Raw genomic sequence first — 22,477 nt, 5'->3', positions numbered from 1 at the left:
AAATTGCAGAAGACGTTGAATAAAACATCAGTGACGCTCTCGTCTCACTCGACGGCGACGAAGATTGATTTCTCTGTCTCCGGCTTGCTTACTATCAACCACCGTGTCGCCGGCGAGACTTTCTGACCAAGGTAAATCTTCGCCGCTTCGTAGATCTAGTGGAGCGGGCGAAGGCAGATGTGGCAAAAGTGGGATCTGTGTCTCTGGTTGGAGAATCGACGCCCCATCCATCGACGACACCAACTGGCTCCACCTACCCACGTGACGACAGGGGAGCCCGAGAGGGACTGGAACTTGTGCGACAAGGAACACAACCTTCTCTTCGGTGCTATTTATTTTATTGCAGGCTAAGAAAAGTTGGTTAGAGCGGTTACTTTAATTATGGAAAACCAATTCATTTTCCAATGGGTTTGGGCTCTCTTTTTGAAGGTCTGAACTATATAGCTCTTGTGCGTGCGTGCGTGCGTGCGTGCGTGCGATATAACCTTGACTTGGTCAAGGGCGTTTTTATTATTATTTTATAACGTGTCTTTATGTGTTAGTGGTTATTCATAACAATTTATTATGTGTGTAAGTATTAGTGTATTAGTTGTGTTAGTGTGTTAGTGGTCAAAACTTTTAGTCATCTTACGTTTTGTGTGTAGTCCTATTCTATTGGATCTACAAGATAGTGGCACAAATATAGGATATTAGTTATTTTGTTTGTATTTAAATAGCCCCAACGTTTCCTTGTTCGATATGTAATTTTTCCATGAAATGTTATTTGCTTCTAAATAGAAAAACTCTTCCATAACGGTTATTCTTTATTGCACGCTTTATTTTTCTATTTTTGATGTGTTGATTTAGGGACAATTCCAACAGCGTGCGTGCGTGCGTGCGTGTGTAACTTTTTAAGCGAATGTAAAAGAGAGAGAGATACTGGAACTTTTTTTTTTTCATTTGTATTAATTTTGGTTTATTTGTTTATATTTCACTTTGTTTGTATAAATTTCAATTTATTTGTGTTTATTTATTAATTCGTTCAATGTTAATTCGATATAAAAGAAGTCATGGCCAGACAAAAACTAAGAGCAACTGAAAAATAAACGTAGTAAGGGGAAAAACGACCATTCACATTTAAAATCAGTTGTTTTTGTAATGTAAAATGTTAACCAATCTTTTTTGTAAAAAAATAAATAAATAAATAAAAAAGACAAAACACGTTTTTAGATGTAATTTCCACATGATTTCAAAGACCCAATGGAAAATTAATTAGACATCAGGACTAACAATGATCTTGTTGAAGTTATGATTTTCGACTTGCCTGGGATCAATGTCCCTAAAAACAATGGATCTTCGAAAATACAAGGCTTTCGATCTGCCAATATAACTAGTTCTGTTACTTGAAAGCCGATGTTTACTTTTTTTTTTTTTTTTTTTTTTGGAGTTTTTTTTTTTTTTTTTTTTTTTTTTTTTTTTTTTTTTACTTTTTGCTCTTTCCTAAACAACTTCAATTTATTATGTTGGAGTATTCTTTCACCTTGAATTCTGTATTTGTATTTTTTATAAAAAAATAATCAATAATACAATTTCCACTCTAAAATAAAAGAAATCAAGCCAAAAATTAAAAACATTTGAGAACATTCCTTTCTCTAAATTCTCTAATCTGTTCCCATTTTAGACACTTCCCAAACCAATCAAAAAATTCTTCCAACAAATTTATTGACATATTTTGAATAAATCAATGAAAGAAAAAACATGAAAATTCATATCTCAATACTCTGTTGCTAGAATTGAATGGACAATTCCTTTTCCGTTTAATTACAGAAAAAGAAACGGAAAACAAAAAGAATCTTTTTTCCTTTTTTCTTTTCAGGATTTGAAGTGGACGATGGAGGGCATAAATTGACCATGACGAATATTATCTTTCCCCAAAGCTCTTATTTTATTGTAAAGATTCCAGTATTTATTGATAAGTAATTAGTATGGCCATAAAAAATGCATACAATTATTCCCTGGTCCTCAAGGATCAAGCCAACTGATAACTTGCAACTTAAATTATAAGGTTTAGGGCAAAACTATTTATAAAAAAAAAAATCAATGATTAAGCAAATTGTTTGAAAGACATCTTGGCACCGATTAAAAAAAATGAGAAATTGCCCCATTTGCCACTAATTTTATAACATTTTCTCACTTTCCACCAAAAGACTAATTTGACCAAAAATGCCACCGAGATGTCAACATTGTTGACATTTATGTCAACAATGTTGACATCTCATAGTGAAGAGAAAAAATAGATGTCAACATTGTTGACATAGATGGTAGTATTTTGGGACAAATTAATGTTTTGGTGGAAAGTCGGAAAATATTATGAAATTGGTAGCAAATTGGGCACTTAATCTTGTTAGGCAACTAAAACACTGCTATTATTTAGACCAAAACAACTAATTATCTTCTTCGGAGGACGAGAGAGAAATCTCGTCAAAATGCATCTCGACATCTGTGATACTGTTTATCTCTCATGAGTTTTAATTATCTTTACTGATTGTTTTGTGCTTTTTCTCTGAATAGTTTCAACAATCATGTAAAAGTTTATCTCCGTCGCGAAATTTATATTCACACTTCATCAATATTATCAATAATACAACTTTCGTTCTAAAAAAAATTACCTATTAAAATTATATTAAACTTCAATCATAGTCAGCCATATCAAAATAATGACTATATAAAAGATGCTACAGTTTAGAGTATATTAAATTTCGTTTATTTTCTATATAATAAAACATGATCCATATTATGACTATTGCTTTGTATTATTATTTAAGCTAATACTTTTAATACAAATATTAAAGACTCTTATATTTTTCAAGTATTGTCTTAGTATCGAGACTAAATTCTTCGAGCTTATATACACATAAAACTTATTTTAACTCTCCCTAAACAAATTTTCAGGTATTGTCCTGATCTATATCTCTAATAGGATAATAGCGAATAAAACCTTTTTTTTGTACAAGTTGGATATATGATTTTCTAGTTTCCTTCAAGATTCCAATCCCTAGATTATTCTCCGGTCCTGAGCATGACAAGGAAGTTAAGTGACTTTAATTTAGGATTTAGGAATGATATCAGTAAAATTAAAATAATTTGTAGGTTGATTAATTTCGTGGTAATGATTTGATAAACTCTATAAAATGGGGGAGTTTGTAGTCCCAATTCTCACACACACAATATCATCTAGGGTTTCCAAAAAAAAAAAAAAAAATATATATATATATATATACAGAATATTATAAATTAACATGGCTCAACTACAAAAGATGGAGATTCAAGTGGAAGTGAAATCCAGTGGCGCGAAGTATTTCCAAATATTTCGGAGCCAATTATATCTCCTCCCAAAAATATGTCCCGAAATCGTTAAAGACGTCAAAGTTCTTCAGGGCGACTGGGAAACCGTCGGTTCGATCAAGCAATGGTCATACGTTGCAGGTAAAATTATATATATATATATATATATGTATATATATATATGTATATACATATATATGAAGCTTCACTTGAGCTTATAAATATGAGAATATTACACAAATAATATGTTTGAAGATGATAAATTATAGCTCACAATTTCAAACCTTCCATAACTATCTCATTTTTTTCAGACGATTTTTTTTTGTTATTTTAAAATGAAATTATAAACATAAAAAAAAATGAAATTGTAAAATAAAAAATATTGCTAAAAAAGAGATTTTATGGAATAAAAATAAAATAGTATTTTAGTGATTAAATTTGAAATGTAATAGTAGCATTATTTTATGCAAAATTTTTATTTTATTTTTGAAATGATTCTAATTATATTTCTGCATGTTACGTACACACTTATCTTTTAGCAAACAAATTTTTTATTAGTATTATAATAATTTATCACCAAAACCTGAACATGCTTTTAATAAAAAAATAAAAAATAAAAAATAATGGCAGGTGATTCGGAGGTCTCGAAGGAGGTGGTTGAAGCCATAGACGACGAAAACAAAGCTATAACTTTAAGGGTTTTCGGTGAAGCCATTGATAAGTACTACAAGACCTTGAAGTCAACGATCAAAGTCAACGGGGGTTTCGCGAATTGGACCATAGAGTATGAGACGCAGAGCAGCGATGTTCCGGCTCCGACAAAGTACGCGGCCGTCGTGCCGGTCATCACCAAAGCCATCGATGATTATCTCTCCAAGAAATAATAATTAATAAGCCTAATTATAATTATCACCCAATAATATAGTAGAAGGGCCTTTCTAATCTAAGTGTGTGTGCGCTTAATTAATGGTATCATCACAAGAAAGGCGTTTTGTAATGTTGTGTGCTAAATAAAAGCTAAGGAGCTTGTTCATGTGTGTGAGCTTCTTAATTTCCTCTATTGCGATTTGTGATTTGTAATGTAAAATGTTTGTGGGTTCTATGACCAAAATGTTTTTAAGTTTCATCAACCAGTCTAATTATTTCAGTATAGCATTGTTAGGAATTCTAAGTGGGAAACACCGAGTGTACTTATAAAAAATTAGGAATTCACAAGTATTTATATTAAATGAATGGGTGTTCAAATTAATTAGCCAATTAAAATTAATGGATTCATAAAATAGCCAATGTTTTTTTTTTTTTTTTTTACAAAACTAGTGAAATACTTAAATTTTATAAGCAAATGTGCAAATAGCAAATTAGTGTTTAAGCAAACAAAATTCCTTTTTTCTTTTGGCGGTGTTGTTTATATATAAAAGTCAATCATTGTTTTGACAATGTAAAAAATGGATAGCGCAACCAAGTTATTTTGCTGATCAATTATATTCAAATTACTATTTTGTAATTTTTTTTCTTCCTAAAACAGTCTAATTCTTAAGTTAAGGTAGTAAATAATCTTTTAATGCACAAAAATGTGTTTGTTTAATTTATACGCGCATATCATCTTATACAAAATTAAGTATACCACTGGCAGAAATCATATCATATTTTTAAGCCCTTTAGTTTATTATAAAGATTCTTATTAGAGTTCGCCAAAATTGAGGCTACGTTCATCAGAGATTGATCGACAGCTTCGATCAAATTTTTTTTAGACAATTTCTCATTCAAAGAAGCAGAGGCTATATACCATATAACATAGGCTTTAGATTTGAAATTGCTAATCAACTTCGTGGAGTGAGATACAAAGACAATAGTTCATGCTTCAGAGAAACACTTTCTTATTGAGTTTGGGTCCTTTTTTTTTTGTATCTTAGTCATTATCTATTTTTTAGGAGTAAAGTTGTTACATGGTTATGGAGGCCAATTTATATCGCCCGTAATTCAACTACTTTTACTATATATTTTCATGAACAATTAACTCATTTAGTTGAAGGAAATTCCTCCATTAATAGAGGATGTTATTTCAAAGTGCATCTTGATTCATAAATTTGGGTTGTCCACTGAAATTACTGGACCTGCGCAGCTGTTGCAAAAAGGGTTGTAACAGACAATGCAACAGTTACTGAAATTTAGAGAAACACGAGATAAACGATATGAGTGCGGAATAATAAAGAGACACCAGAGTTGGTAACCCAGTTCGGCAATTCGTGCCTACGTCTGGAGGGCCTTTGCCCGGTGGAAAGCAGTTTACTATGATAACGTGGTACAATAAGGATTTACACTCAACGACTCCCTCGCTAGCTACCCAACCTATGCCTATCCTCTTCAACAGCAACTTAGGCTCCCCCTAAGTACGAGATCCCCTCGATTCCCACAGAATATCTCTCCCGAGACTTCTAAATGTGTTTCCCAACAAAAACAATTGAAAAACCTAACCTCTAGCTTCTAATACAATCACCCGTATATAGGCAACAAAGCAGAAGTAAAAGACACCTTAAAAGCTTGAACACAGGTCGTTCTAAGCTCAACTAAACACTCAAATAAATCTCTCAAAAGGCGTGAGTGTAGAAGGTGAGGTGATGACCTATTTATATGAGAAAACTAGGTCAACACGAATCTTGAAGTCGGATTAGGAAGACCAGCCCATTATCTCATTAATCCACGCTGGAATCCTTCTTCAAGTCGGAGTAGCGAAGCCCAAAAGTCAATGGGCCGAGACTGTTATACAGAACTGTTACAACACAAACTGCGACACTTGCGACCGGAAATTGTAACAAAGCCCAACGCTATCCGATAATATATTCCACGATTCTATATTATTTTGCCAACATTAAATCGCCAATTAATGTAACAACAATCTCCCCCTTTGGCGTTTAAAGGCAAAACAGAATCGTACCTGTGACACTTGTGACGATGACGACGACGACGAAGCTTCAACACCATTATAGCAGAGTCACCAAGAGTCACATAATCTCTCCCTTTTTGCCATAAACATACCTCCAAATTTGAACAACCACGAAACAACAATTTTCTCCCCCTGAATATGATGCATCATCGTAGATCTCGTTTCATGTCGAAAAGAAGATATCACGGCGTCGGAAAAAACACGACCCAAGCTCAAACAAAAGCTTCTAGCTCAATGAGTGTAGAAAAGAGGCGCTCATGGTGGTGTAAATCTACTCCGGAGGTGGAGAAAAACGTTGATTCATCGGAGAAGAAACCAAAAATTTCGGAATAAATCGCAACTACTCCGACCAGCGTCGCCAAACACGAGTTTCTGAATTCGTTAACCGTTGGATCGTCACGAAATTTGTACACCATGGTCGTAACACATAAAGGTACATTCTGAACGGTGGAGATTGGATTCTGAGACTCCGAAGTCTGTCTGCCGAGTGAAAAACCAGAGCAGTAAAATCTGGAAATCTGCAACTTTTTTTTTTTTTTTTTTCGAATTTCGACTTTTTTTTTTTTTTTTTTTTTTTAATTTCGACTTTTGACCTTTTTTTTTCGAACTTTGATTTTTTTTTTTCGAACTTTGACTTTTTTTTTTTTTTTTTTTTTTTGAAATTCGACTTTTGACTTTTGACTTTTTTTTAACATAAAGACAACTCATCGGACAAACACTAAAAATCCGAATTAACATGACAACTTGCACGTGAGGTAAAAAATATCGTACCTCAATAAAAATGTATTCGAGCATTAATTTTCCATATTTATACTCGAATACACGTCGATGATAGATCACGAATCAGTTACACAAAGACCCACGACAGGCCTAAGTGATTCGAACTTTGAATCGTCTTTCGTGAAAATATCTGCAAGTTGTTGTTTCGGAACAACATCATCTTTTATGAAGTTACCACATACGATAGATTGCTCGTCTTTGGTCGGGACTTTCAGAGGAGTACACGTACCGTGATTTTGTGGATCTTTGACTTTCCAAACTTTTTTCATGGCAAGAGGGTTTGACCTTGAACGTCTTTTCTTTTTCAGATCTTTCAGTAGCTTGTAACACCAGGGTTTAATATGACCCTTCTTCGCACAGTAATGACAAACCCAAGATTTTTGGCTCGCCTTCACAGGTGTTGCAGAAACTGTTGTAACAGTTGTTGAGCCAGTAGCTTCATTCTGGAAATTTATGCTCGGGACGAATATAGTCTTAGAGCTGGATGCTCCTCCTCTCTGATAGCCTAGACCATGATGATCGCCACTGGTTTTTCCTATACATAAAATTTCATCAAGTTTTGACGTTCCAGAATTGAGCATTCTAATATTTTTCTTCAAGAGAGTTATTTCAGAAAGAAACTTATCTTGTTGAGATCTTTCAGATTTCAATTCTTCATTTAAGGAGGCAACAGAGGCAAGAAGTTCATCCTTTTCTTTTGAAGCGGTGGCAATCTTCTCATAAAGCCTTTGATTAAGACTAACAACCTCATTCCACTTGCTGTAGAGAAGTCCATAAGCCTTGGTAACAGACTCAAGTGTTAATTCTTCTTCATCTTCTTCGTTGATGCTGACTTCAGAGTCGCTGTTGTAGAAAACGTCACTAACACAACCTGCGACAGTGTTGCATGGCTTCAAATTGTCTTGAGAATCACGGGCAGTAAAAGCAAGGAAGTTGTCAATAATGTCTTCCTCTTCTGAATCTTCATCACTCCAAGTACGGGTGTTGTAGCTTTTGTTACGCTTCTTGAGGGTGTTGGCACATTCTGCTTGGATATGACCGAATCCATGACATTCTCGACATTGAATCCCCTTTGCTTTGACATTCAGATCTGTGGAAATTTCGTTGGCGTTGGATCTGTTTTGGGAACTGTCAGAGACAGTTTCTGAAACACTTCTGCAAGTGTTGTTGTTCATCCTCTTCATGAATTTGCCAAAGTTCTTAGCCAGAAGAGAGATAGTCCTAGCCAACTCTTCATCTTCAGTAAGGCCGTGGTTGTTGTCGAGGTTAGCTTTCAATGCAATTCCATGTGTCTTCGGCTCGGGATTGTGGTGCTCATCGTTCATCTCAAAGGTTCTGAGGGAACCCATTAACTCTTCCAGCTTCATCGTGGATATGTCTTTAGCCTCTTCAATGGCAGTGACTTTGTAGATGAACCGCTTCGGAAGCGACCGTAGAACTTTTCTGACAAGTTTTTCCTCAGACATTTTTTCACCAAGGGCAAACGATTCATTAGACAAGTCACAAAGTCTAGAATTGAATTCGCTAATCGTTTCATCTTCTGTCATTCTTAAGTTCTCAAATTTAGTAGTCAAAAGCTGGAGACGAGACATTCGTACCGTATCAGTTCCTTCATGAGTGACTTGAAGGATATTCCATGCGTCTTTGGCCACTTCACATGTAGAAATCAGCTTGAATGTGTTGGGGTCGACGGCAGCCATGATCGCATTAAGAGCTTTAGAGTTACCGCTTGCCAGTTTATCTTCATTCACAGACCAATCAACTTCAGGTTTCAAAACAGTCTCTCCGGCATCATCGGTGGTGGTGGGGTGCTTCCAGCCAGTGAGGATGGCTCTCCAAGCTTTCTCGTCTAGTGCTTTTAAGAAGGCTTTCATCCGAGCTTTCCAATACGAGTAGTTTCCACCGTCGAGGAGGGGCGGACGGCCAATAGATGCACCTTCTCTCATGAACTCCATCTCTAAATAAACAGATCAGTAACACTACGGATCACACTCTCAACAGGACTGAGTGAACCGCTCTGATACCAATTGAAATTACTGGACCTGCGCAACTGTTGCAAAAAGGGTTGTAACAGACAATGCAACAGTTACTGAAATTTAGAGAAACACGAGATAAACGATATGAGTGCGGAATAATAAAGAGACACCAGAGTTGGTAACCCAGTTCGGCAATTCGTGCCTACGTCTGGAGGGCCTTTGCCCGGTGGAAAGCAGTTTACTATGATAACGTGGTACAATAAGGATTTACACTCAACGACTCCCTCGCTAGCTACCCAACCTACGCCTATCCTCTTCAACAGCAACTTAGGCTCCCCCTAAGTACGAGATCCCCTCGATTCCCACAGAATATCTCTCCCGAGACTTCTAAATGTGTTTCCCAACAAAAACAATTGAAAAAACCTAACCTCTAGCTTCTAATACAATCACCCGTATATAGGCAACAAAGCAGAGGTAAAAGACACCTTAAAAGCTTGAACACAGGTCGTTCTAAGCTCAGCTAAACACTCAAATAAATCTCTCAAAAGGCGTGAGTGTAGAAGGTGAGGTGATGACCTATTTATATGAGAAAACTAGGTCAACACGAATCTTGAAGTCGGATTAGGAAGACCAGCCCATTATCTCATTAATCCACGCTGGAATCCTTCTTCAAGTCGGAGTAGCGAAGCCCAAAAGTCAATGGGCCGAGACTGTTATACAGAACTGTTACAACACAAACTGCGACACTTGCGACCGGAAATTGTAACAAAGCCCAACGCTATCCGATAATATATTCCACGATTCTATATTATTTTGCCAACATTAAATCGCCAATTAATGTAACAACACCCACAATTTCGAAAAATTTACTATTATCATGGACAATATTTCACTCATTTGGTTGGAGATCAAATCCTCTGGTGGGAGTTTTTTTCCGAATATTTTCGAGCCAATTTTACCTTGTGCCAAAAATATATCCCGTAATTGTAAAAGATGTTAAAGTACTTCAGAGCTTGGAAATCCGTTGGTTTAATAAAGCAATGGTCATACGTCGCAGGTAAATTATGAACATGAAATCACGCAGTTGCCATAATCTTATATATTAATTAGTGACATTGCGTTATACCAAATTTTATCTATTTTTTTTTAAATTATTCTAATTATGTTTTTGAATGTCACACTTATATGTGAACTTTAATATATGTCTAATATTATTCAAGAATCATAACCAAACGTGTTAAGTAAATTGACCAAACTCACCTAAGGAATTTAAAAAAAAAAAATTCAATGTCATAAAAGAATCAGGATTGTGAGACTAAAATGTTAATTGCCTAATCATATAAGTATGTACGTCGTCATACTATTATATTCATGGCTACCTAATTCTTTGAAAATTAAAATCAATAAAATGAGTATTTGAAAATTTTCTCAATTATAATTTTAAGTCAAAATCATAATTTTATGTCATTTTTTATTCAATTTTTACATTTCATTCTATAGTTGTATGATTTTTTTTCTTCATATATACCCTTTTTGAAATTGTTTTTTTTCTCAGATTTTCACCTACTACAATTCTTGGCTCCGCATAGTATAAATGGAAATTCAACCATATTCAATCAACAAATCTCAAAACCCTATAACCAATCAAATGAAGGTTTAATTGCAGAAACGAATTTGAAGATTCTGAGTTTGGTTAAGAATATATATGTTAAATCGGTTTCATTTATCGCCCCTGAATTTAAATGTTTTATACTCCCCAATCACTGATGGTCAGGAAAAAATAACTGTTTTTAATGTATAATTATTACGTCCTTTCATGTTGGTCAGTGAGTGATGTAATATATAGCATTTTGTCAAAAACATATTTAAAACAATTTCTCGTCTCGTATACAAAAACACTTGTTATAAGTTATTAAAATAGCAATTAAGCTTTTGATTTCAATCTAAGTCATTGACAAACCACTTCGAACAACACTCACAAACACAAAACACGTTTCCCAACTCTCTCTCTCTCTCTCTCTCTCTCTCTCTCTCTCTCTCTCTCTCTCTCTCTCACACACACACACACAGTTTCACTTTCTTCTCATAAACTCACTTTTATATGTATCTTTAAAAACCACTTCGTAACGATGTATATTATTGCCTAGGATCATTGGTTCTGTCTGTAAACAAGTTCTTATTGAACCTCTCAGTTTTCTTTTACATATATAGTTCCATTATACTCCCTTTTTTTTTTTTTGTGGGAATATGTTGTTTAGCATTGGGATGTTTAATTTCTTAACGAATAAAGATATCAGGAAGGTTCTCAAACGAAAAGACAGTGATGCCGGAGAAAAAAGGTAATTAATAATAATACTTATGTAATCATATACATTATATATGATTCATTTTATCATCTATTCGTAGCTCTTTTGCATTACTCTTACTCTGAATGGCTATATATTGATTATCAGAAGACTATTACCATTTGATATATCTATTATAACTATTTTCAGATATGCATTGAATACAAGGCCGGCTTAATCAATTCCGAAACCTAAAGGAAAATTCGAAATTAGGCCGTTTTATTGATTTTTTTAAGCACACAAATTTTTTCTATTTTTCTTAATTTTATCCTACTCCAATTAATAATTTCTCAACTAATTAAAAGTAAATAGTGGGCCCATATGACATGTATAACCGGAAATAAGTGCATTGATTCTTCTAGTAGATTTTAATTTTTATATTTTTTTATATTCTTCTCTTAAGCCTTCCTAAACATGAGAGGGCCGGGCTTGATAGCTCATAGCATATAGGAATATATTAAAAAAAATTAGTTTTGAGAAACTAATTATTTGCTACACTTTTTTTTAGCATCCCTTTACATTATTTCTCCTTTTATAATTATAAGTTGGGTCAAATTAGTTATTAATTTCAGTTAATACCATAAATCTTAAGGCCGGCTTGATATTCAACATCTAATTCGTTTAAATTTACTAAATTACTCAATTTCAGGCCAAGCGTTGGAAGATTTCCGAGCTTCTCTTTTCAACAAACTTTCTTCGAAAAATGCAAATGATCAGCAAATACTTATTCCTACTTTTTTTATGTTCTTCAATTTCGTGATCGCCATTAGTATCATCTTCATGAACAAGCTGGTTGGTCACGCTAATAAACCCTATACAATTTTATTTTTCTTCTTAACATATACTTATATAATCTGCTCACCATATGACTTGTTTCCTAAATAATTCATTTCAGGTTCTAAAAAATATTGGTTTCCAATTTCCCATGTGCCTAACACTCATTCACTACACAACAAGTTGGCTCTTAATGGTTGCCCTAAATTATTTTTCAATCTTGCCTAAACCTCCTTTAAAATCGACCTTTACATTGAGGTTATTCACCCTCGGACTTGTGATGGCCTTATCCACTAGTCTCGCCAATGTTAGCTTGAAGTACAACAGGTGATTAAGAATATTTTTTTTTTCAATAATTTTCGAAAATATATATATGAATGCCATATTTCTCTTCAGCGTTGGATTTTATCAGATGTCTAAGATTTCCGTCACACCGACGATTGTTGTAGCCGAGTTTCTTTTTCTCAAGAAGAAAGTTTCTCTCCTGAAGGTGAGAAACAACTCGTAATTAACACTACAACAAAAAAGATTAATAGAGAAGATTATTTCAAAACTATGATCGTTTAGAAATTTTTTTACCAAAATCCAATAAATGCATTTCAATCCAAAACTATGAATAAGTTTGTCAATAAATACCGATTTATTGTCAATAAGCACAGTTATTTATTGACAAGATTGTTAATAAATAATCATACTTTTGGAATAAAAAATATTTATTGGATTTCGGTCAAAAACTTTCTAAATTGGCGTAGTTTTGAAATAATCCCTTAATAGAGTACACAGTTAATAACCGTAATATCTTTTATAAGATATAGTTTCTTACCGTAGTCTATCTTCATTGTAATATATATACTATAATTTTCAATTTACTCTAATCCATTACAAGTCGTAGTCTAACTTTTATGATGTTCATTAGACTATGCTTTTTTAACCGTAGTCTAAACTTATACATTAGTAATCTCAAGTTTCAATTTTGTAATCAGTTTGCTCGATTGATCAGGCTGTTGCGCTGGTGATTGTGTCTGTCGGAGTTGGTGTGGCCACGGTGAGTGATCTTCAGTTCAACAGTTTCGGCGCAATCGTCGCAATGGCGTGGATAATTCCATCCACGGTCAACAAGATATTATGGTGCAATCTTCAACAGAGAGACAATTGGTCGTCCTTAGCGTATGCCTTTGATTCCTTTTCCAACTACAACATTTTTTGTGTGGCATTGTATGATACTTTTTTCGTCGCAACACTACTACAAATTGTGGATTGTGTGACATAATTAACACAACAATTTTTTACAACCGTTGTGCAAAGTCCCATTTTTAACGTTGCACGACGGATTCTGGATTTGCCGTGGTGTTTCCATGACCGTATTTTAAAATCAATGTGGAAGCTCAAAATATTGATACTTTGCACAATGGTTATTAAAATCAATTGTGCAACTTCTAAATTGCATAGATTTCACAATGGTTTTCTGAAACTATTTTTTACATGACGCTTTTCAAAAATCGTTGAGCAAAGTACCCAAATTTTTACTTTATACAAATAAATTAATGATTTTAGGAAACCGTTGTGCAAAAAATCAATTTTTTTTTAGTTTATATAAAGGTTTTGATAACTGTCGCACAAACATCACGACACAAAAAAAAAAAAAAAAAAAAAAAAAAAACACCGGTGTGTCTCTTGTATGGTGCGACGTGGGGATTTGCATGATGGTTCTTTGATGGTTGTGTGAACCTCTTGAACGACCGTCATGCAAAGTTCGCCACGGCAAACCTCCTAAATCATAAAACAATTTTTTTTTTAATTTTTTTATTTTTTATGGTAGATTGCACAACGTCAATTTAAAGATCGTGCAAGCTACTTTGTACGGCGTAGATAAAATCTGCCTCAACAAAATAATATGTTTAAACCATTGGGAAAACTTGTCATCTTTTAGCTTAAATAGGTATGTCTCTTTAGTGACGATTCGACTTATGAATTTTGACTCTTGAGTAGGCTAATGTGGGAGATAACGCCGATCACGTGGTTTATCCTAGCCATGTTGGTGCCTTGGTTAGACCCGCCGGGTGTGTTATCCTTTAATTGGAATCTCCTCAACTCATTCGCAATTCTCATGTCCGCCTTGCTCGGTTTTCTACTTCAATGGTCAGCCGCTTTGTCACTTGGGTATGTACAAATGTCTTTTTTTTCTATTAACTTTCCGTGGTTAATTATTATTCATTTTGATCTCTCCCTAAATTTTATTTTACTTATCTTTGCATATGTTTAAAATCAATGAAAGTGCAACGTCCGCGGTGAGCCATGTTGTTCTAGGACAGTTCAAAACGTGTGTGGTTCTTCTAGGAAGCGTCTATCTCTTTGGTTCTCATCCCGGGTTCACGAGTATTTGTGGGGCGTTCGTGGCTATTATCGGAATGTATGCGTACACATACCTTAATCTCAACCACGGTTCGGGGAAAGCCCATTCTTGAGAAATATAACAGCTTATATTAATTGTATACTTAAACTTGCACTAATCGGTAATATTATTCAGTAAATGTATGAATATATGTGACCATTATATATTTATTATCCATGGCACATATCTGAAAGTTGAATTCAATTAATGATGTAATGTCCATAGGCGATTTGACCTTTTTGTGACCTTGGACGGTTGGTTAAAAAAAGGCCCTTATTATAATTATGATAAAGCATAAATGAAAATACCAATATAATACAACTAAATTTAATTATATCACTATTTTATATTTGACACATTATCTACTTTGATGCAAATTCATGGCTTAAAAGTCATTAAAATTATTTTATAATGATCTCTAAAATTTTATGTAAAAAAGAAATTGTAGGCCTAAGAAGATTAAATGACGTGTCACTTTTGAATGCGTAAAATGCATGTTTTTTTTATGGAAAAAAATTTGTTTTATTAGAAATATTAATAAAGAGTGTATACATAATACAACGCGGAGATAAACTGTTACATAAATATTGAGACTATTCATGAGAGAGCACGAAGTAATCCATAAAGATAACTAAATCTCCTGAAAAATAAACAATAACAAAAATGCTAAGATGCATCCGACAAGATTTTTATTTCGCCCTCTTTTGAAAAAACTAGTTTTTTGGCAAGCCTTCAGAAGATCCATTTATTCACATTTTCCTAAAATGCAAGTTTATTTATTATAAGGTAAATGAGTATATTTATGAGCAATTTATACTCACTTTCTTTATTTCTTTATTTCCACATCTGCCAGTGCCATTAGGATAAAGAAAAAAAAATTGTTAATACGATAATATATTTTTTAGTAATTCTTAATATTTCCTAAAATAATTCATGGCAATGTTAAATAGGCAAATAAAATTGACAATGTACAAAATTGGTAATTAATATGAACAATTTTGTTGAGAACTATTAAAAAGGGGAGTAGGACATAGAGCCCTTTTAAACCGCTTATGCTAAAATTGTAGTCGAACTAAATAAAAAACAGAGAATTAAGAAAATAGTCAGATTAAAGTTTGACATTGTTAAATAGCCAACATTTGATAAATCTTAGATAAATAACCGTAAATAGTGATGTGGCCTAATACATGGAGATGTCTATTTATCTAAGATTTACGTCTATAAATACATGAAAATAACTATTTACCTAATATTTATCAAACTTGGCTATTTAGTATTATCAAACGTTTAAGTTGACTATTTTCCTAATAGACCCAATAAAAAATAGCCAAATTAAAGCAAGCACTATATATTATCGAAAGGTAGATATGAGTTGAGTTATTTTTTTAATATTTGAATAATTAAGTTATAAATTTAATTGAGAGTAGTCATTTAACTATTTCATAGAGTTTCTTCATACTCAAAAGTTTATTTGATCTAAGTGCCAAAACACATTTAACATAAAACCAAAACGATATTATCCTACAAAAGATTAGGTCACGGGCGAGAAAGGCAAGCTTCTATCGTTATACTTTTCAGTGGGCTTGAGTACTGCTTTTCAATCTATCTAATTTTTACGTCGCTTGTTTTTCTTTCTCTCTTATTAAATATATAAACTGCTGATCAGTGGTTGATCATAACTAATCAAACATTGTGTTTTCATGTTTTTATAAAATATAAAATAAAATAAAAAAACAATTGTAGGCGATTCGGAGGCCTCAAAGGAGGTTGAGGCCATCGACGACGCAAATAAATCCATAGGTTTTAAAGTTTACGGTGAAAGCCATTGACAAGTACTACAAGACCTTGAAGGTCATGGTCATAGCCAACGGGAAAGTCGTGAAATGGATTGTGGAATATGAGAAGCAGAGCAGCGATGGTCCGGCTCCAACAAAGTACACGGTCTTCGTGCCTATTGATAGCAAATCAATGGATAATTATCTCTCAAACAACTAAGCCTAATCATGATTATCACCCCATTATATGATATAGGCCTTTTTAAAATGTCGCAGTTATTTCTGGTCATGGCTAAATCTATATTTTGTTCTAGTTTCATCACAATAGAGAGTTTTCGTAATGTTTGTGCTAAATAAAAGCTAGGAAGCTTGTTCGTGTGCGTGTGAATATATGTGGGATGACCAAATTTTCTCTATTGATACGGATTAGTGTCTTCATTAATATATACCGGCCCATTAATTGTTCACAAGACACTTTCCGTACATATCTTCTCCAACCCCGTCGCGCACTAGAACTTTGCTCCTATTTTCCATATAATAGAGCTTGCACATTGGGTCTACGTTCGACATCACTCTATCAACGTTTGTCTTCGTTTGGGAATTCTCAATCCCCGATCTCCATAAGATGATTTTTCCCCGTTTCTCAAACTTCATAGCCATAAAAAAAAAAATCCAAACCTTGCCTTTTGGATCAAAGGGACTTCTATGGACTTGCTTGTTAATCCACTTGACCAAGAAATTTCATGATTCCGTAATACCCCACATCACATTGTATTCTTGGGGTTCAGGTTAAATTCAAAGAGCCTCCATCTTGGTTGAAGACTCGGCTTACCATCGCCCCACTTTGTCCATGTCGTCCCACCCCTCAAACTTAGGAGAGAAATTTTCAAACTCATATTGGCGGCTCTCTTTATCTCCAACGACAATCTGTCTGTTCTAGCCAACTAGTAATCTTGTTGATTATATATATATATATATATATATATATATATATATATAATTAATTGATTTTGATATTGAACTCCATGATGTTTTCACATGGTATTAAAACTCATTAAGCCTAAATGACCGTATGAGGTCCAAGAATTGAAACTCAGCCCAAGTTCAACGAACACAAAAAGCCGCCATCTTGAGCGAGCATGTTAGGATTCCCATATAGAAAAGTGATGGGAACTAATTACAAGAGTTTATACAGCTTATAGATTACGCCTCTCATTTACAATTAGTTTTGAGATGGAATCTCGTAGACCTTTAACGATACAAATACTTATTGATTGTTTCTTGGGTCTACGAGATGTCAAGCCGGTTTGGGAAAGTTGTGGTCTTTGGAACATTTAAACAAATTTATTCCATGTAGTACTTGAAATGCAAATACTCAGCAAAAAGCATTAGATCCGGATGCCATTTTCCACTCCACTTGCACATATTGTACCCCAGCTCGAGGGCCAAAATAAGCTCACTATCACTCCACCTTTTGTTCCACCAAAAATTTCTTGCCGCTTCTCGAAAGCACAACACAACTTCTTTAGAATTTGTGTAAAGGCCATTTCATAGTCCGAATAGTTTGAACTACGGACTTAATCAACATAGTCCTTCTCGTCTTTGTTTGTTATCCGAACTTCGCAAATTTATCTTTCTTATTGTAATTATGCTTAGGCTTATTTGTAATTATATGCTCCTCGAGGAGTATTTCGCTAGAAAAATAAAAATGTTGGCTAATTCGGGTAATTTTAGCAAAATGAAATTCCTCAAAAGGGAGTGTGGAAAATACACAAAAAAAAAAAAAACACATCTCACACAGCATTGCCCAACTGTCGGCTGACTTGCTTTGAAATTCCTCAAATCTCCGCTATCACCGCCCAATTCTCGTGCCACGTGGCACACGCCTTTTAAATTTGTACTATAAAAAAAAAAAACACTTTTCGCCGAAAAGAATCGAATTAAAATAAATAGAGCAAAAGAAAACCAAAATCCATTGTCATTACAACAAACAACAAACACACACAGAGAGAGTGTATTTGGACTCTACAAATGGGTTTCTTCTTCGCATTGTTCTCTGTTTCTCTGATCTCGCTCGCATTTCAGACCCCGAAATAGAAACCAACAAAAAAAAAACCTAGATAGCGATTTGTTTGTAGAGAGAGAGAGAGAGAGAGTGAGAGTTTGTGTGTTCTTGGATTGGAATGCAGTGAAATGTTGAATTTCTTTACAAGGAAAGATGTACGGAAGATTCTCAAGCGCAAGGACAGTGATGCCGGTGAAAGAGGTTCGAAATAGATAAATATATAAACAAGTATTAGTTTTTTATTCGCTTTTTTCCTTTCCTTTTCTTTTCGGATTTGTTCTTGATACTGGGTTAAACTGATAATGCGATTCCGTGTCTTTGGGTGTTTTGATTGTTTCTTGGTTTGTTTTGATCTAAGTGCGAAATGGGTTCATTGTGGTTTTATTTGGGTTTGATTGTGATTTTTCATGAGCAATATTCATTTGGAAAGCTTGATGTTGTGTTATCTTTATTCTCAATTTGGCTTTCATTATTTCAGATATGTTGAGAGAGTGGAAATATTCAAACCCAAACAGGAAAAAAAAAATGAGACTTATTCAGATACCAATTTGAATTTGAAAAAAATAATTTATTTACTGTAATCATTATAATGTAGCCAGTTATAGATTTTATGAATAGATTTTGTCAAGAAATGGGTTTGAACATTTGCTACGGAGTGATACTCTTAATGAGCTTAAATAACAACTTCATTAACCAAACACCACAGCTTTCTGTGCAAATCTTGTTTGATTAGCCTAAAAAAATTGAGAATCACATTTTGAATTTGATTAGTCACCAAAAAAATAAAAAAAAATCTGCCTTACCATACAGTATAAGAAGGGTTAGAGAAATGAAGGAAAAAAAAAAAAACACCACAGGTTTCTGTGCAAATCTTGTTTGATTAGCCTAAAGAAATTGAAAATTACATTTTGATTAGCTACCAAAAAAAAAAAAAATTGCGTTACCATATAGTTTAGATATGTAAGAAGGATTAGTGAAAGGAAAAAAAAAACCCGAGCAGAGATGATTTTCAATAGGCTATTCATCTGTGAAGAGGACCTGAAAAGAGCGAGCTGATAATCTCTGTATGAATTGTTTCAAGTCGATTCATTTGGTTTGATTTCGTGTTGAGTGATCATCAGGAAGAGCTCTGGAAGAGTTGAGATCGTCGCTGTTCAACGAGCTGCGATCGTCTGAGGCTGCGAAGCGCCAGCAACAGAGGCTCTGCGGGCCCGCCTCAGCGCTCACCTTCAATTTCTTCGTCGCCATCGGTATTATTTTCATCAACAAACTGGTCCGTCCGTACACTCATTTTTTTTTTTTTTTTTTTTTTTTTTTGCTTTCGTGATAATTCAATCATAAGAAAACTATAGAATTAGGCCATCTAGAGCACATAGACATACACAAAAAACAAGAGATATTTACTATGTCGGAAAACAGGTGACAAAACCCGAGGAGCAAATTCGAAAATCCTTAGCCGAAAATGGGTGTGTTTTGGTTAACTGAAATATGGGAGCGAAAGAAAAATTGGATACAAAATGTATACTTTAAGGAAAGGATTTCATTTTACATGAAATATGGGCCCGAGTTGGTGTCTAATCTCTCTCTCTCTCATTTTCTATGACTTTCAAACACATCAGAGAATTTTGATTTTCCCTCGCAAGCCCATTCGGGTCCACCAAAACTCTTACAATTTTTTTTTCTTCGTCATGATATGTATTTTTTTTTTTGGTCGATTTTCAGGTGCTTAAGAATGTGGGATTTCAATTTCCGATAGTCCTCACTTTCATCCACTACACTGTGAGCTGGGTATTAATGGCTGTCTTAAACGCGCTTTCGTTACTCCCAGCTTCACCTTCAAAGTCTTCTCGCTCGTCGGCTTTGTTTTTTCTCGGCTTCGTTATGGCTCTCTCCACTGGCCTCGCTAATGTCAGCTTGAAGTACAACAGGTAATTGCTCTCTCGGTCTCCAATTTTTATATAATGAGCAAAAAATGGTGTTTGATTTTGTACCCTTTCGCAGCCATAGAAATAGGTTTATTAATTTATTCTTATAAATTAATAAGTTATTTAAGCAGGCTTATAAACTTAAGGTGTTAAATATATATAAATATTATTATGCTATAAAAATAGTTTAGGGGTCAAAAGGCCACAGTGATTATCTGAGATCAAAATAGTTCAATAATTATCTGCGCTAAAAAGTCAAATATTTTTTTTTCTTTTCTGTATAGACCTTAATATATGATCTTGTGTTGTACGTCTTCAGTGTCGGTTTCTACCAGATGTCTAAGATTGCAGTCACACCGTCGATTGTTTTAGCCGAGTTTATTCTCTACAAGAAGAAAGTTTCATTCTTTATGGTAACTCTCTCTCTCTCTCTCTCTCTCTCTTTGAACAATATCTTTATTTTTTTTCTTCACATTTTTGTGACGTTAAGTCCTCCAAATATAATGATTTACTGTTAAAAAAATCTTTCAGGTTCTATCACTCACAGTAGTGTCTATAGGTGTTTCGGTAGCGACTGTGACAGATCTGCAGTTTCAACTTTTCGGCGCCTGTGTCGCATTAGCGTGGATTATACCGAGTGCTGTCAACAAGATCCTCTGGTCCAATCTTCAGCAGCAAGATAACTGGACGGCTTTAGCGTATATCTCTTTTGCTTTCACTGCCGTATTTATTAGGTGTAATAGCTAAATAACCAATCGAAACTAACGAAGTTTACAAAAATAACCAATATGTCTAAAATTAGTGAAATAGCTAAAATTTACAAAAAAAAAAAAAAAAAAAAAATGTTAACAGATTTCAGTATTATATAAAACTTTGTCTATTTTGCTAAAGAAGTACTTTCATATTACTATTTTGTATAATTTTTTCTTATTTCTTATTCGGATTCTATATATTTTTGTTAATTTTTGTGAAACAGGCTGATGTGGAAGACGACGCCAATCACGTTGTTTTTTCTAGTGGCTTTGATTCCTTGGTTAGACCCGCCAGGTGTCCTTTCGTTTGACTGGAATCTCGTAAACACGTCAGCGATTATCGGCTCTGCGTTGCTCGGATTTTTGCTTCAGTGGTCCGGGGCTTTGGCACTCGGGTATGTGACCAATGTCATTATTTTTTTTTTTTTTTACTTTATTCTGTGTGAAAGAACCGAAGATTCGAGTAAAACCGACTGAGCCGAGCAAAAAAAAAAAAAAAAGAAATAGGTTTGGTTTTTCCAGAATGAACCGAGCATGAGTTACTGGTCTTTTTCATTTAAGTTTAGTCCGGACCAAAGCGATTATATTAAAACATTATATTACGGTATAATAGATGTAAAGGACCCAAACCACAAGAAATCAGTTGGAAATTTGTTTTCGGTTGAACTTGAAATACACACTTTGTATTTGGATTTAAGTACTTAGTTTCTGTTTTTGATCCCACGTTGTTAAGAACTTAAAACACGGGTTTGATCCCAAAAACCAATGAAAACCGAATCGAATAGAACAGAATTGGGCCAATAATTAAGGTTTTGTTTTGTTTTTTTTTTTTCAGGGCAACATCGGCGGTGTCACATGTGGTTCTCGGGCAGTTTAAAACATGTGTAATTCTTCTCGGTAACTTTTACATATTCGGTTCGAATCCGGGCTCGACGAGCATTTTCGGTGCATTCACAGCCATAGCGGGTATGACGGTATACACATACCTCAATCTGAAGCAGAGCTCGAACAAAGTGTCGCCTCGTCAACAAGCTTCTTCGTTACCGAAATCTAAACTTAGTAAAGAAACCGCCCTCGACACGAATTACGGCACCGAGTCTGTATAACCCAATTTCTCACACCACGAAGAAAAACATATAAAAAAAATAACTAATCACTAATTTTTTTTTTAGCTTTTAATTTTTAGATATTCTTGGATTACATTGAAATACACTAATCTGATTTTTGGAAATCATGCTCTTGTATTTTGTTGTGAGTACCACGGTTGGTAATATGTTTTTGTGAATCACCACTACATCACATCACATGGCACTTTTTCTACTTTTTTATTTTAAATAAATAATTACATGTTAAATTTTGAAGGTCAATATAGGTTAAGATATATGATTAAGAATCGAAGTCTAACAGATGAGCTTGAAATTAGGG

The 22,477-nt window shown here is 34.2% G+C and overlaps 3 protein-coding genes and 1 pseudogene across 4 annotated transcripts; all 4 read left to right on the top strand.

Annotated features, from left to right (window-relative positions):
• Nucleotides 1-3,217: 3,217 nt before the first annotated feature.
• LOC149394692 (kirola-like) lies at nt 3,218-4,450 on the top strand. The gene is made up of 2 exons (XM_089615602.1): nt 3,218-3,465; nt 3,955-4,450. The coding sequence occupies exons 1-2, from the start codon at nt 3,279-3,281 to the stop codon at nt 4,206-4,208; spliced, it is 441 nt and encodes a 146-aa protein (XP_089471728.1). The 5' UTR covers nt 3,218-3,278; the 3' UTR covers nt 4,209-4,450.
• A 5,273-nt stretch (nt 4,451-9,723) lies between these two features.
• LOC149394690 (kirola-like) lies at nt 9,724-16,530 on the top strand (annotated as a pseudogene).
• LOC149394691 (nucleotide-sugar uncharacterized transporter 1-like) lies at nt 11,272-14,652 on the top strand. Its single transcript, XM_089615533.1, has 7 exons — nt 11,272-11,360; nt 12,017-12,161; nt 12,265-12,470; nt 12,540-12,633; nt 13,144-13,310; nt 14,133-14,303; nt 14,419-14,652. Exons 1-7 carry the CDS (start codon nt 11,272-11,274, stop codon nt 14,606-14,608), a joined length of 1,062 nt encoding a protein of 353 aa, XP_089471659.1. The 3' UTR covers nt 14,609-14,652.
• Nucleotides 16,531-18,250: 1,720 nt separating the features above from the next.
• LOC149394689 (Nucleotide/sugar transporter family protein) lies at nt 18,251-22,307 on the top strand. 2 transcript variants are annotated; one of them, XM_089615748.1, is made up of 7 exons: nt 18,251-18,576; nt 19,497-19,648; nt 20,098-20,303; nt 20,620-20,713; nt 20,832-20,998; nt 21,277-21,447; nt 21,888-22,307. In XM_089615748.1, the coding sequence occupies exons 1-7, from the start codon at nt 18,504-18,506 to the stop codon at nt 22,156-22,158; spliced, it is 1,134 nt and encodes a 377-aa protein (XP_089471874.1). In that variant the 5' UTR covers nt 18,251-18,503; the 3' UTR covers nt 22,159-22,307. The 2 variants fall into 2 exon arrangements, with proteins under 2 accessions (XP_089471874.1, XP_089471873.1); XM_089615747.1 differs by having other exon boundaries at nt 20,832-21,034.
• The last annotated feature ends 170 nt before the right edge of the window (nt 22,308-22,477 follow it).

The sequence above is a fragment of the Urtica dioica genome, chromosome 5 (assembly GCF_054948205.1).
Source record: "Urtica dioica subsp. dioica isolate 48M chromosome 5, U.dioica_male_clone48M_v1_H2, whole genome shotgun sequence".
Taxonomy (NCBI): Eukaryota; Viridiplantae; Streptophyta; class Magnoliopsida; order Rosales; family Urticaceae; genus Urtica; species Urtica dioica.
This window is presented reverse-complemented; position numbering and strand designations above follow the sequence as displayed.